Here is a 15,607-nt window from a genome sequence, read left to right on the forward strand (position 1 = left end):
GTGTGAACAGCATTCCCATAACAGTCTGTGCGTCACAACCTTCCAGTCAGAGGCTGAGTTCCTCTCCTACCTTCCATTTTTAGGAGGTAGTGCTTTTGTCTTGCGGGCTTAGCTTCTGGCTTCAGGGATATCCATACCGTTTCAGCTGCTTTGGATCATTCTGGGATTTCAGTAGCCTCCCCCAGTGGATTTACAGCAGACAGTACTTCACAGGGGTCTATGTTTTTATTTTATTGTCAGTTATTTGCGCATTAAATTTGTTCAGTAAGCAACTCAAGGTATTGGACGCTGAAGGATATACAAGAAATCCCAGGTAAACACCTGGTTTCCAATCCTCTTCTCAGTTGCCTTTATCCAAACGGAAAGTAAGGCCGCATGTTTTTGGCTGTTGAGAAGCCTGCGTTTAGCCAGCGTATCAAAACGCCCTTCTTTGCTGCAGCAGAGGTTAGCCCTGCGCCCCTTGCTCCAGTTTCAGCACAGGTATGGCTAACATCACACCAGTTTGGTTTGTTGGTGGGTGCTGAGTGCACACCTTGGGGCCCGGCTGCTCTGTGGGAAGAGAGGGTGAATGCATCAGCCAGAACATCTAGTTATTCATGGTGTCTGTGCTGCCCTTCTGGTCACAGGCTTGTAGCAGTAGGTGATATTGAAGGACGTATGCATAGTGCCCCTTCAAGTAGTTGCCACAGTGACTGAAATAGATACATACTTCTGTGCACAGTGTTACAAAGGCTGCTCTGAAGGCGTTTCCTCCTGTATGATGATACTGGCCCACGGCATCAAAGGGGGATGTTGTGGGATGGCACTAGAGGTTGAACCTTTCTGCCAGCAGTGAGCACAGTGAGGCACTGGGTCATGCAGTTCAGCAGTGGTGACAGTGACAGTTCAGCAGTGACTCCTGCTGCTGCAGGATTTTACGACCGCGGCGTGAAGACTGTCCAGCACTGCTGATGGAGAACACACAGATAATTGTTGCAACTACGTTGAAAAATAGCATTTTGAAGTGGAGAATTTGATCTGTTAAACAGTGTCATGACACTATTTGTGTCTGTAGTAGTTTCCAAGGAACAGCTGAGCCTCTGAGTCCCGACCCGCACCCTTCATGTCAATGGGCCTAGCAGAAGGAACCCTGTCCTTACAGCTGCCTCAATTTACTGATAGGTTTAGCTGCCCAACGCAGCTCTCCGAGAAGCTCAGCACTCAACTCAAACCGCTCTTGCCCGATCTCGCCACGCTGCCCGCGGCCAAGCGCGGGTTTAGTCGAGCAGGAGGAAATTTGGTCATGCATATTCACGAGGTGGGCGGGGCAAGCGGCAGATATATTCATTATTCATGAGGTTTCGCGCGCTTTTACTGCCCACGTGGTGCATTTTCGCGCGGAATCCGGCGGGGTAGGAAGCAGCGATGGCGGTGAGCGGCCGGAACGGGGCTTGGGGAGAAAGGGCGGGCGGGCTCGGGACGCAAAGCTCGATTCCTCCCTGTCCTGGGAGGCGTTTGTTGATTTTTTTTCTTTGTATTTATTTATTCATTCCGGGGGGCGCGGGAGTTGCCGGTTGTCTTGAGAAGTCTCCCGGTGGCCCTGTATCGGAGAAGGGAGCATTGGGGCGGTTCAGAGACCTTCTCCTTTGTTCCGGGCTCAGCGGAGCTGGTTCTCAGGTCTTTCCGTTGCAGTTTGTGGGGAACATTCACGATTTTAATTTTTCCCCTTTCGGGAAGCAGGACTCATTGCTGAGCAGCATTCCCCTTCGGTCCTCCGGAAGCACCAAGCCCCCTTGGCCCGGTGGCGGGGAGGAGCAGCCCCGCTCCCCAGCCGCCCTCACCCGCCCCCTCCTCCTTGCAGGACTCCTCCGAATCGCAGGCGGCGGTCACCAGCCCCGTGCGCAGCTCCCGCCGCGGCGATGCCTTCACGTCCAGCCCCGGCAGGGACCTGCCCCCCTTCGAGGATGAGTCCGAAGGGCTCCTGGGCACCGAAGGGCTCCCCGAAGAGGAGGAAGAAGGAGAAGAGCTCATCGGAGAGGGGATGGAGAGGTAAAGAGGCCGTTGAGAGCTAGCATCTGGGGAGTTGCGTTTGTAGGTGGGGTTTTGTTATTGGGATTCTCAGTGCGGACCAGCAGTGGGTGCTGGTAGCCTAATGAAGGGTCTGAAGTGCTGTTGGGTGGTAAGGAAAGAAGAGTCAGGGTGTGATGGTGTAAAGTTCTGGAAGCACAGAACACATCGCAAACCAGGAGCAAAGTGCTATTGTGATCTAGGGACAATAAACCTGGATCTTGAGGTATAGGATGCGCATCGAGCCCAGCTCCTTGCTCTTGAATGTTAATGCTTTGCTACTCAGCCAGACCTGCCAACTAGCCAGAGAACTGTACAATACAGAGACTTGAGTGCTGGCGTTTGTAATCCTGGTGTTGGAGCCTTTCATACTGCAGGGCATCTCCCCTTGCTCCTTCCTGTCCCATGGGCTCTGTCTGATGCAGATCATCTGTCCTGACTCACTGATAGCCAAGGGAAGCTGGATAAATGCCTTCTGGAGATTGTTTCAATGCTCTGTGTGTGCCCTAGGGACTACCGGCCCATTCCAGAGCTGGATGTCTACGAGGCAGAGGGCCTGGCCTTGGATGATGAAGATGTGGAGGAGCTGACTGCCAGCCAGCGGGAAGCTGCAGAGAGAGTGATGAGGCAGCGGGACCGTGAGCTGGAGCAGGGCATGGGCCGCATGAGGAGGGGGCTGCTCTATGGTAGGTGGAGATGACAGAGGCTTCTGTGGGCTGGGTGGGAGGGTCTTTGATGCACTTAAAAGTATGTTGTTTGGACTTGCTTCCTTGGTATGTTAATGGACATGTTTGAGTGCTGTTGATTACAAATCTTCCCCTTTAAAGACTTCAGCTACTGTGGAAGGTGCAGAAATTAGGCTGGAGCTGAACTAGAGTTTGGCTGGGCCTGGGGTAGTTTTTGGTTTGTAAGTGCCAACCTCTTTGCTTCCTCAGCCCATTGCAGTTCATCCATGACCATTCCAAAGAGGGAGAATGGGAAACTCAACTCTGACTGATTTGTCTTCCCAACCCATAGACAGCGACGATGAAGATGAAGACCGTCCTTCACGGAAGAGGCGGCTGGCAGAACGGGCTGCTGATGGCATAGAGGAGGAGGATGAAGACATGATCGAGAGCATCGAAAATCTGGAAGACATGAAAGGGCATTCAGTGAGGGAGTGGGTTTCCATGGCGGCTCCCCGGCTTGAGATCTACCACCGCTTCAAGAACTTCTTGAAGACCCATGTGGATGACCATGGGCACAACGTCTTCAAGGAGAGGATCAGCGACATGTGCAAAGGTACAGCTGGGTGATAACCCTCTTTATGTGGACTGTGGTACTTTGCAGTGATTCAGCCAACAGGTGGATTTTTTTCTGCCTGTCCTGTTTGTCCCAGACACCAAGTCAGCACTTCAAGAAACTGATGCTAGCGGAGATAAATGAACAATGGAAACATCATGACTGCCTTCTTTGATCTGTCTGACTAATTAGAAGGCCCCTCGTATCTGCTACTCATTAATATTCATATCCTAGAAATCCTGGCAAAAAGTAGCAGCAGACAGTGGGCTGCGTGCTTGTGGTCTGAAAGAGACAACAATTACTTGCTGTCTGTGACAGTTACTTTCTCACACTGAAAACTGGGTTGTCCAGTGAGGGGCCACAAATATACAGTGTGACTTTGAGGATCATGTCTGTGTTGCAGCACTGTGTTTGACTACTCACTGACAGAAGCAATCATTGACAGAAACCATCAGTGAAAATTTTTAAAAACTGGAATTGTTACATCTAAGAACAACTTCTGTAACTGCAGTTGTTCATATTTCTTACTTATGCTGAATCAGAAGATTGAGTACTGGATCCTGGTTGGTGTTACACAGTTAGAAAATAAAAGCATTTGTTTTCCTCCTCTTCAGGAACAGCAGAGGCAGAATATTTTTGCCAGCCATTCAGTGCTGGCTATTAGCACTGCTATTAACTTCTGTTTCCTGGAGTCTGTGTGAGAGTAGTTTGTTGGGCTGAGGCTTTCAAGTCTCAGGAACACTGAGCCTGAGAAATACCTACAGAACTGGAGAGAAATAATCAGAATGAGTACTGATGGAAATAAATAGTTAGAAAAATTACTTTAATGGACTTCTCCAGCTGTTTTTAAGTTGGTGACCTCCACGTTTCTCAGGAGAGGTGCAGACACGTACAAGCTGCAGCTTGCAGGAAACCAGCTTGTGTGTACTGGATATCTTTTACAGGCTGCTTGAGAAGTGAGCAGGTTGAAAATGAAATGCTCCCCTTCTTTTTCTTAAGAGAACAGAGAGAGTCTAGTGGTGAACTACGAGGATCTGGCTGCCCAGGAGCATGTCCTTGCCTACTTTCTACCTGAGGCCCCAGCAGAAATGCTGAAGATCTTTGATGAAGCAGCCAAGGAAGTGGTGTTGGCCATGTACCCCAAGTACGATCGTATTGCTCAAGAGATCCATGTTCGTATCTCCCACCTCCCTCTGGTGGAAGAGTTGCGGTCGCTCAGGTAAGCAGCAGAACTACCAGCAGTGGCTGTAGGACCTACAGCAGGCTTTGGGGTGCTAAGGAGAGAACTAGTCTAAACTGCAGTTCCAGATAAACCCAACGGAACTGCTAAACTTAGAAAAAGAGTCTGATTAAGGATGAACTTCCAATGTCCCCTAAGGGAAAACACAAACCTTGATCTTCCTACCAGTAATTGTTTTTCAGAATGCCTATGGTAGATGTGCCTTCAAGCAGAAATGTCTGCAGAGTGGTGTTCTTTCTGTGCCCTGCAGACATTCAGTATCTCCCTTTCTTTAGGCAACTACACTTGAACCAGTTGATCCGGACCAGCGGAGTGGTGACAAGTTGCACAGGGGTCCTGCCTCAGCTGAGCATGGTCAAGTACAACTGCACCAAGTGCAGATTCATCTTGGGACCCTTTTTCCAGTCCCAGAACCAGGAGGTGAAACCCGGTTCCTGCCCAGAGTGTCAATCTCTTGGTCCCTTTGAAATCAACATGGAAGAGGTAAGAGATGTGGGTGTCTGGGAGCTGCTTAATTACACAAATGTAGCAGGCTGCTGGTTCCGCCCAGGCTGGACAGAAGCTGTCCAGCTGTCCTCCTTTCCTAGTTAGGTCAGTATTTCAGTCAGATCTACCAACTAAGGAAACTAGAAGACTGTAGCAAAATCCCTGATGTGGAGCATCTGGCTTTTATTCTTTGCTTTGGTGTTTTCAACTATTGTGAGTGGAACGTCTTTCTCCCAGGAACTGATCCAGGTTGGACAAACACCACAGAAGCTGAAGCTCTGTGATCAGATATGGAAAAAAGATTTGCCATCATTGCTGTCTATCACAGTCTGGAATTGCTCCTGTCAACCTCCATCCTCCTATAGTTTTCTAGCTGAAATAAAGTAAATCTTTGAATAGACTTTTTTCCAGTAAGGTGCCTTTTAAGAGTGATAGTGCCAGTGCCATCCAGAAATGCTGGTTAACTTTTGTTTTCCTATTGCAGACAGTCTATCAGAACTATCAGCGCATCAAAATCCAGGAGAGCCCTGGGAAGGTAGCTGCTGGCAGGCTGCCCCGCTCCAAGGATGCCATTCTCCTTGCTGATCTGGTTGACAGCTGCAAGCCAGGGGATGAGATTGTAAGTACATGGAGTGAGCACAGAGCATTTGTAAACTCTCTGACAATAACATCAAGGTGGACGTCAGTAATGCTATCAGAGGAGAAGGAAGGAAGATCTTCTTCAGATGCATTTGGGCAACTGTTTACAAGACTGATATCTTAAAATGGAAAGAGGGGGCTGTTTGAGGCTGTGCACGCACTGACAGACCATCTCCTGCTTCCCAGGAGCTCACAGGGATCTATCACAACAACTATGATGGCTCCCTGAACACTGCCAACGGGTTCCCAGTGTTTGCGACTGTGATCCTGGCCAACCACATTGCCAAGAAGGACAACAAGCTGGCTGTCGGGGAGCTGACTGATGAGGATGTGAAAATGCTTGTGGCTCTGTCCAAGGATGAGCAAATTGGGGAGAAGGTGGGTCTGTCACTAATACACCCTTCTGCTGAGAGCCAGCCATCATCTGGCAGCTGGATCAGAAAGTGATGTGAGATGTCAGCTAGCTGAACACTGGGTGGAGGGACTTTCAGAAATCTCAGTTCCCTGGGTGCTCTTCTGGTCATCTCTTAGCTGTTGATTAGCATGAGTTACCATGAGAGATGCAAATATGACACTTTCCCTGCCCTTCTGGAGATCAAATTTTCTGTTTCTCCCCTTCTTTCTCTGCGGCTCCACATAGCCACAGGGCTGGAAGACGAGTGAGAGTTGCTCAGGCACTGCTTGTATTTGATCATTAGTTTCTCTTGCTATATCCTGAAAGCAAATTGTGAGGAGGTACGCTGAGGGGCCAGTGCTTGCAGAATTGATCCTCTTGGATGTTATTACCTAGCTAAACCATGCTGGAGGTCTTAGCTTTGTCTGTCTCCACATGCTGAGACCTGAATATGGTACTTTAAAGAAGGCTTCTGGACTGGTGCATATTAAACCTCACTTGAGTTGAGTTTAAACTCTCCAATGTTGAGACTTCACTCTGTTGCCTTGGTTGCAGTTTTTAATATTGACTGTGTTGTTTCTGGTGCGTAGAGTAGCTCCATTTAAGTCAGAGCTGTTTTAAAATCAGTAGTCTCCTGTGTCAGGCTATTTTCAGAATACCCATGAGAAAATAAGCCTATTGTTCATCATATTTGACTATGATTCATGTGTAACACAGCCCATCCAGTGACTATCACGTGCAGTGAGTAGGTCTCAAACTGAATCAAGGTCTCCAGCTTTGCAGTAGGTGATAACAGCCACTGTGGTGTGCAGCTGGAATTTAGAGGCTGTGGCTGCTGCTTCTAGCACCAAACTATACAGTCTCCTGTGATCCAATGGCTTTCTTTTTTTTTTCTTTTAAACAACTTTGTGACTCTGGGTTGATGGTTACTTTTGAAAAATCTTCCTCAGCAGAGACAATAAGGCTCTTTAAAGGCAGCTCTATAGTATTGGCAACCATGGATAAATCCAAGCTGTTTTTCACACCCTTTTCTGCCCAGACAGGGAAACGTTACTCCCTAGGTAACTCTCTGCATTTCCCTTCAGATTTTTGCCAGCATTGCCCCATCTATTTATGGACATGAAGATATCAAGAGGGGTTTGGCTTTAGCCTTATTTGGTGGAGAGCCCAAAAACCCAGGTGAGTGTAATGTGTTGTGCAGGGCTGATTCAGCGGATCTGGGTTTGTCGGTGCTGTTGCAGTGAGTGGTCAGAGTTGTCTGTGTGTCTTGGTGACAGGCAAGTGGGCAGACTGAGGAAATCTGACTGAAGCGGCTGTTCTATCACACCGAAAATTGGTGTGAGAGTAGAAATGCTAAGACTGAAAACAGCTCCTGCTGCAAGCCTAGGCATGTTTTTATCCCTCTTCCTCTAGGAAGTCATATTTGATGCCCCTTTAAAGGTTCAATCTGTTGGTGTCCTGATTTGTTGTCATCTTAAAAGAATGCATTCAGCAGGGTTAGAAATGCTTTTTTTACACTCAATTTAAAAAGCTGCAGTTGCAGTGGAAAGGAAGAAGCTCTGCTTTGTTCCCAGTTCTTATGCACTGCTGTATTTGATCCTTCAGTACTTTTGGTTCTTCTCAGTGTTCTAAACCATAACAAAATATGACAGTGGCTATATCTGATCTTCCCCTCAATTGTCCTGTACAGTGGTTTCTCTGCATACTCTGCCTTCCCTTCAGCTTTGTGGTGTTCAGGGTAGGGTTGCTATCAAGTGGTGCACAGAGGACTCAGCTGCCTGTGTGTCTCTCCCATTACTGTTGTAGGTGGCAAACACAAAGTCCGTGGGGACATCAACGTGCTTCTGTGCGGAGACCCTGGTACTGCGAAGTCACAGTTTCTTAAGTACATAGAGAAGGTGTCCAGCAGGGCCATCTTCACCACTGGCCAGGGTGCTTCTGCTGTGGGCCTCACAGCTTATGTTCAGAGGCACCCGGTCAGCAAAGAGTGGACTTTGGAAGCAGGAGCCCTCGTGCTGGCTGACAGAGGTGTCTGCCTGATTGATGAATTTGACAAGGTGAGTTCCAGCTGCATCTCTTTGGGAAGGCTGAGCTGTGGAGGGGTTGGCCGTAACCTCTGTGATGAGGACATGAGATAAGTTGGGGTGCCATTGGCCAGCAGACTGGGCTTCCTGCAGTTTGTTTAGGCCGTTGCTGGTCTGCATGGTACAGTTTGCTGTCTCTTCAGAGCACCCTGTGCAAGCTAATTCCCCTTGGTGCACTGGGCAGTGTTGACTTAATCATCTTTGCTTTCTTGTAGATGAACGACCAGGACAGGACCAGCATACACGAAGCCATGGAACAGCAAAGTATTTCCATCTCCAAAGCAGGCATTGTCACCTCGTTACAGGCTCGCTGCACTGTTATTGCTGCTGCTAATCCCATAGGTAAGTGCTGAGAGCTGCAGGAATACTCATGTCTCCAGCATCAGTCCTGTTGTCTCGAGAACTGTAGCGCAGCTTCCCTTCTCACCAGTCTGTAACACAAATCAAGCGAGCAGTAAAGTCTCTCTGTGAAGGAGATTGATGTTTACCTCAAAGCTTCAGCCCTGAATCCTGTGGCTGATGTTGAGGTTTGTCTCTGCTCCAGGTGGTCGATACGATCCATCGCTGACTTTCTCAGAGAATGTAGACCTGACAGAGCCCATCATCTCTCGATTCGATATCCTATGTGTGGTGAGAGACACAGTGGACCCTGTGCAGGTAAAATCATGCTGTCAGTGTGTCTGCACTAGGCTGTTAGGATGCTCAGCTGCAGCTGCTTGCAGAGTTCTGCTGTCTACTGAGTGTCTTCAGTTCTGTTATTACACTGCTCTCTTGTAGGACGAAATGCTTGCCCGGTTTGTTGTTGGCAGCCATGTCAAGCACCACCCAGGTAGTAAGGAGGCAGTGAATGGAGATGCCAGTGAGGTTATTCTTCCCAATACATACGGGGTGGAACCCATTCCTCAGGAGGTTCTGAGAAAATACATCGTCTATGCCAAAGAGAAGGTCCACCCCAAACTCAACCAGATGGACCAGGACAAGGTGGCCCGGATGTACAGTGACCTGAGGAAAGAGTCTATGGTGAGAATACTGAGGAAAGAACGGGGGAGTAAGTGTGTATCCAGACTGCAAATCGGCCTGTGACTGCTCCAGCACAGGTTGACACATTCTAGCTATTCATGTCACAAGAGTCTGTGCTGCTTTTTTATGAGAGAGAGGTCGATTCTACAGTATCTAGCTGAACAGATGATTCTTCAATTAGATGCAGGATCTTGCTTGTAGATAATACATAGTGTGATGGACTGGACATACATACTGGGGTCTGCCAGAGCAGAGTCTTTTTGTTGTCTTTTTGCCCAGTCTGGCAGGCCCACAGGAAATGTTTGCGTTCACCCATGTGCTCTTGCTGTGTTATAAGGAGCTGTTCTCTGTAGAAGTATCCTCTTTTATCTGGGATTTCTCAGGCTGGTTTCATCCTCTCCAATTGTGTGGAATTTTCTTGAGATCAGACTTTGTGAGTTTGGGAAATGTTTTTCTCTAACATTTTTGTTTCTCCATGTAATGCTTGCTGAAGGTAACTGAGGATTGCTGTTTCCTGGAAAGGCAATAAGTGCTGTCAAAGAGGGATCTCATGGAGCATTCCCTCGTTTTCTACCAAATTAAAATGTTAAGTATTAGAGTCTGTACCACACTGTGCAGGACATGCCAGCAGATGGCAGAGCCTACTTAGCTTTACACAGTCTTCTGGTCCAAGTGCCATCTCCTGGAGTGCGAAGCAGGTCCCGACACAGAAACCACCCCGTGTCTTCTATCCTTCACTAAGGGGTTTCTCCTTCCTCTCCCTCCTTAGGCAACTGGCAGCATCCCCATCACAGTGCGGCACATTGAGTCCATGATCCGGATGGCTGAGGCTCATGCCCGTATGCACTTGAGAGATTATGTGGTGGAGGATGATGTCAACATGGCCATCCGGGTGATGCTGGAGAGTTTCATCGACACGCAGAAGTTCAGTGTCATGCGGAGCATGCGCAAGGTGGGTACTGGCTGAGCTGAGAGCTGCTCTGCCCTGACCCTCAGGGTTGGGGTGCTGCCCTCTTGTTTGCCCTGGCTGTGGGAAGAGGATCCTGCAGGCTCTGTCGGGGTCTGTCCCGCACAAACAGGTGTCATGCCTGTGCAAATGGAGAACTGCGAGTCTGAAGGTGCTGCTGCATAACTGCCTTTTGCTAGTCTGTAGTGGGGCATGTAAGGGCTCTCTTGGCAGTGGTGTTCTGTCAGGGCTGAGATAACAGTGAGAACAGATGTGTCCCAAGCCTCTGTATCCAGAACACTGCTGTGTTTCTCTTATTTTGCCACTTTTTCTCCTGTTTTGGCCCAGTGCTTCCACTACTGCCACAGCCAGTGGCAGTCTCTCTGCAGTTTTTCTAGAACTTCTCAGGGGATGGATTACACCAGTGCAGCTCACACCGCAGTTCAGTGAGAGGCTGCCCTTTGAGCAGCAGGACCTGGCTCTGAACAGCTCTTGGCCAGCCACAGCCTGGCATCCATCCACAGAGTGCCTGCCCTCAGTCTGGGTGACTCGTGGCCTCTCTCTTTTGCTGCAAATTGTCAGCCAGACGTGCAAGTCTGCAGGGCACAAGGCAGTCTGGACTAAGGGATACTGCCCTACCCTTCCTCAAGGGCAGCAAACCTCCATAGTGGTGCCCTATTAGCCCCTGGGAGGCTTCAGGGCTGCTGCTGAGGTCTCTCCAGAGATTTTGTATGGGTGTCAGCAGCTGGCAGAAGTGCCTTGGATAATACAGGGCTGTGTTGTTACTCCATGTGCAGGTGGCAGCTTGGCAAGGCTGAAATCCCATAGGAGACACTAAGAGTGCAGGTGACAGTGGTGTCATTTGGTTCCCCTTGTGCTGTGTGGGAGAAGGGTTGGTTGGTTTCAGGCACAGGAGACCCGCAGTGTGGCATTGGGTTCCTGACCCTCTTGGTTTGTCTCATTCTCCTTCCCAGACATTCTCCCGCTACCTTTCCTTCAAGCGAGACAACAATGAGCTGCTGCTGTTCATCCTGAAGCAGCTGGTTGCAGAGCAGGTGATGTACCAGAGAAACCGCTACGGGGCCCAGCAAGACACCATAGAAGTCCCGGAGAAGGATCTGGTGGATAAGGTATGAGCTTATCCTAATAAGCCTTCTGTAAGGTTGGTTCCTGCTTTGTGTTAGCAACCTCAAACTGAGGTGTTTTCATGGTGTGTATCTTCCCAAGTCAGTGTACCAGGAAAACCTGGTGTTACTGAATTCACCCCAGAACCAGGACTGTTTCATTTGCCTCTACTCCTGTCTTGCCTGGGAGTACCATATTCTTCCTTCTCAGTCCTTGTGCACTCCCATAAAGCTTTGAGGTTGACATGGTAAATCCTGACCACACTCTGCCAGAGATCCTACAAAACTGCTTCTCATATATGAGGATTGGGAGCTCTGGGATAATAGCTAGGTTTAATGAATATGCTTTTCCTCTAGTGGAAGTAAAAGGACGAGCTGAGAGCAGGCAGATGCTGAGCCAGCATCCTCTCTTCACTCAGCTGAGCTCTGCCAATGCTCTATTCTCTTGACCTGCAGTCTCCCCTGGTACTGCAGTTCTGGTTCCTGCTGAGCAGAGATTGCTGACTGACAAATTTTGCGTGCCCTCTACTATGGAAAACCACATGGTGCTTATTTTTCTGAATAAGCATTTACCTCTCCCCCTGCTCTCTTTGCTTCCCAGGCCCGGCAGATCAACATCCACAACCTCTCTGCCTTCTATGACAGCGAGGTGTTCAAGATGAACAGGTTCAGCCGTGATGTGAAGCGGAAGCTGATCGTCCAGCAGTTCTGAGGCTGGCAGCAGAGCCCACCATGTGCAAGATGAACCTTTTGTGCTTCTGGCCACCTGGCTGCACTACAGAGCTCACTGTCCAGAGGGACTAAGCTACATGTTCTCTTGCTTGCTTTGTGCCTTATGGATTAAGGAACTGCTGAGCTGCTGAAGATGTTGTAAATAGAACAGAGTTAAGTAGTTAAATGCCCAGCCAATTCTGTTTAGCAGTTTTGTTTGCTGTTCTGTTTTGTAGCTGAGCCCAACAGGGAGAGAATTGCTGGCCACATAGATGGTATGTTTGCTGATTATTTATCCCTAGTTGTTAAGAGCTCATCTGCAGGAGGGGGTGAGTAGGAGCATTTGAAAGGCATTTGTCTGCCTTATCTGTGCCCCTTGGATTGCAAGCACCTTCAGGGATTCTTTTTTCCTATCTCTGGTGACTCTGCAGCCTGCTGGGTGATAATTGAAACTGCTTTCAACTCTCTGTGAACAAGCCAGCTGCTCAGCTCTAGGCCTTTGCACCTGACACTTGACATTTCCCCAGGTGCCCACATGGGCTGACCTGCTTGGTTTCTGCAAGTGAAAGGGAAGGGGCAGAAGAAGGTAAGAAATAAAATAAAACTTGACCAGTTCTAATATTAGGGGTGACCTGAATAGGCAGTGGAAGTGTCTTCAAAACATGCAGGGGCAGTGTCCAGAAGCCTCAGGGAAGGGGCTTCCCCTGACTCAGTGGGTGATAGCTCTGCACAGCTGTCAGCTGATGTGAATTTACAGCTCTATCCAAGTGCTGGCACCTGAACTGAACAGCACCTCATATCCTTTTACTGAGATTGCTGCTTTGAAGAGTAGCAACAGAGAGAAGCCCTGAGCTGGAGATGTTAAGGGAGGGCAAGTTGGGCTGATAATTCACATGCAATTTTCTTACCGTGTGCATTTTAATACAATTTGTTTTCCAATACTTTCGTATTTTCTTCACTTTTTATTTTTAAATTCCTGCAGTTATGGTGGGGAGGAAGAGCATAGCTGAACAACCTGAAACTGCACCAGCTGCTTAGCAGTTTGCTGGTGTTTTATGGCCTGGGTGCATGCATCCTATGTTTGGTCTTCAAGTTAGTGGACACTGCTTGTGCAAATAGAGGGATATAAGTCCTGCCTGAAGTGGTTTCAAGTATTGCATGTCCTCCTTGGGGGTAGATACCAAGACGTGATTGCGTGCAGTGCAGTCATGAGTGCTGCCATTCCCACCCAGCTCCAGCTTGGGGCTTTGATCCCCATGTGGAACTCTGTCCCTTAAATGTTACTGTCACCTTGAGACTGTTCTAGAACAGCACTTATCTGCCACCTTGGCTGGCACTTGGGGTTGCCAGTCTAGGAGAAGCAGTAAAACTCCTCCAGGGCTTACTGAAGTGAATGTGCTTTTTCTGGTTGGATGTGGGGACTGTACAGCATCTCCAGCCTCCTCCTGCCTTTGCTCAGGAGAATTTGTAAACCGCCTTCTGCAATTCTGTGTTGGCCAAGCAGACATGTCCCTAGCTGCCAGCATTGTGGAGTTTTGTCATGGTGATATGTGTGTGTGTCCCCTCTCAGCCGGGTTGTTATTCAGGAGCTTGAACCCTGCTGGGGGCCTAGCACATGACTCTCAGCCTGAAACTGGCTCAGTGTGTTGCCTTTTCTGTCTGCCAGCTCCCTCCTGTGTATTTGTTTAACTGTTTTGGCTGGCTTTTTCCCTTCCCACTGGGTCTCTGTCTACTAGGGCTTTCTGCAGGCAGCCTTCAGAGTCACTTTCCTGGCATGCTCTCCATGCCTGATCTTGCCCATTGCTCTCTGAATGTGAGTGTGTGTCAGATCTGTTGTGGGGACAGCAGCGCTCCTGTGTGCCTGAGCCATGGAGTAAGGTCTTGCTGAGAGCCACAGTAGCTCCTAAGCTCTGGGCACAGCTCTGTTAGCACCTTATCTAATGCCAGAGGCCAGGCACAGAGGCAGTCCTGGGGGAGAGCAACTTCGAGCTATGCCCAGCTCTTTGGGCAAGTGCTAGCCTTGAGATAGGAAACCCAGCAGTAATAGGGGGTGCAACAAGCTTGTCAAACAACTGAACTGGTGTCACGGGATGAAGATTGAGTGGGGAAGGAGAGAGAGTTTTTGTATCGCATGGATAAATACAAAATGCTTCTTTAATGCTGTGCAGGGAGTGAGCCAGACAGTGCACACATGGGCAAGCATGTTACTGTAACCTGTGAAGCAATACAGGGAACAGAATGGAGCTCCTGATTTCACCTACCCCAGCCTCCCGTCCTCTGCCCTACCTCACTTGGTGCATGTTGTGATCGGTGGCAACAGAAGGATGCCACTGTTGGAGTCACTTGTTTGTCACTTCACTGCCTCATCTTGAATCCTCACTATGGAGACAGTTATGCCTTTGCACCTTGTGTTGCCAGCATCCAGCAGAGCAATGAATTCTTGCAGCTGTGCCCTTGCCGATGTTGACATGAGCCGCTCAGTGGAGTGTTAATGCCAGTCTGAAGGCATGTTCCTCCTCTCACAGCCACTGAGCTTTTCAGGTTCCCTGGAGCAAATTTTGGCTGTTGACAGCATCAGGTGTCTGGTCTGGATGGGGGTGTAGATGGGTGAAAATAGATGCTGCTTTGAGCAGGGGCTGCCTTGCCAGGGACCATGTTCCAGCTGAGTATAGCGAGGATTTTGCTGTAGGGCTCTGAAGATCAGCTAGCCAAGCCACACATGAAACAAGGAGTTGCTCCCCAGACAACCCTGAGTTTAGTCAGTCTTGAGCACTTCTCACTGCTGAGATTTGAATGCTGTGCACTGCCTCTGAGCACCTGGGGCAAAAGCAATGTTTTGGGGAGGTGAGGTTGGTCCACAGCAGTTTGTTCCTGGGCACAGACAGAAAGGTGATGGGCTTGCTCTCTACAAGGCAGGCAGAGCTCTGTGATGCCAGGCAGCATCCCTTCTAGTCAGATAGGCTTGGAAGAACATCTTGATTTGAAAAGGGCACAATGGGCCAGATCCTGATCCAGTTCAATTTGAACATGCTGTGTACATACTCCTGAGAAAACAGCATGGCTCTGCATCTCATACAAATCCGTTTGTCCCCCGCCCAGCTTGGAGCTTTCTGCCTAGATGGAGTGTAAGCCTGGTCCCTGTGGTCCCTTGAGACTCAGGATATTCTGTGGTTCTGTGCTATATACAAATACATACACTGTATCTGCAGGGCCCTTCAGGTAGCCAGCTAACTTGTTAGGGTATGGGAGATGGAAAAAGAGGGGAAATGGAAATCCTGCTGCCTCCTTGCAAGCCCTTTCCTGCTTACTAAAAAGGTTTAGAATCTTGGGACGTTCTGCCTTTACTGTGATCATAAACAACTATGCTACATTTGCAGGTCCCAGGTTGCATCCTGTGTGCTAGCATCTGTGAGTCTGTTTGTCAAATGGCAGATGCCTTCCAAGTACAGAAAATTATACCTCCACTACACTGTGTTTTTCTTCCCCAAATTAATGCCATAGCCACTTGGGAAAAATAGTGTGTGCATCATTTCTGGACCAGCATTATTTCAATTTCTCTCATAGCAGATACTGGCTGGAACTTGGTTTGTCTATCTCCTGTGTGCTTATGTAGAGCTGATTAGAAGCTGGTTGTGA

The 15,607-nt window shown here is 48.9% G+C and overlaps 1 protein-coding gene across 1 annotated transcript; it reads left to right on the forward strand.

The window, feature by feature from the left end:
• Positions 1-1,355: 1,355 nt before the first annotated feature.
• On the forward strand, positions 1,356-12,912 carry MCM2 (minichromosome maintenance complex component 2). The gene is made up of 16 exons (XM_042880450.1): positions 1,356-1,410; positions 1,841-2,028; positions 2,557-2,732; positions 3,064-3,327; positions 4,327-4,546; positions 4,843-5,050; positions 5,538-5,672; positions 5,879-6,070; positions 7,172-7,265; positions 7,893-8,143; positions 8,386-8,512; positions 8,715-8,827; positions 8,948-9,190; positions 9,960-10,142; positions 11,111-11,266; positions 11,862-12,912. The coding sequence occupies exons 1-16, from the start codon at positions 1,405-1,407 to the stop codon at positions 11,970-11,972; spliced, it is 2,667 nt and encodes an 888-aa protein (XP_042736384.1). The 5' UTR covers positions 1,356-1,404; the 3' UTR covers positions 11,973-12,912.
• Positions 12,913-15,607: the final 2,695 nt, after the last annotated feature.

This window comes from Lagopus leucura, unplaced genomic scaffold, assembly GCF_019238085.1.
Source record: "Lagopus leucura isolate 7727_CA_CO unplaced genomic scaffold, USGS_WTPT01 Super-Scaffold_100026, whole genome shotgun sequence".
Lineage (NCBI taxonomy): Eukaryota > Metazoa > Chordata > Aves > Galliformes > Phasianidae > Lagopus > Lagopus leucura.

Bases quoted from the DNA above. Each gene is read 5' to 3' on its own strand.
- MCM2 (XM_042880450.1), top strand. The intron at 6,071-7,171 runs GTGGGTCTGTCA...ATTTCCCTTCAG, and splicing joins ATGAGCAAATTGGGGAGAAG to ATTTTTGCCAGCATTGCCCC. The intron at 11,267-11,861 runs GTATGAGCTTAT...TTTGCTTCCCAG, and splicing joins AGAAGGATCTGGTGGATAAG to GCCCGGCAGATCAACATCCA.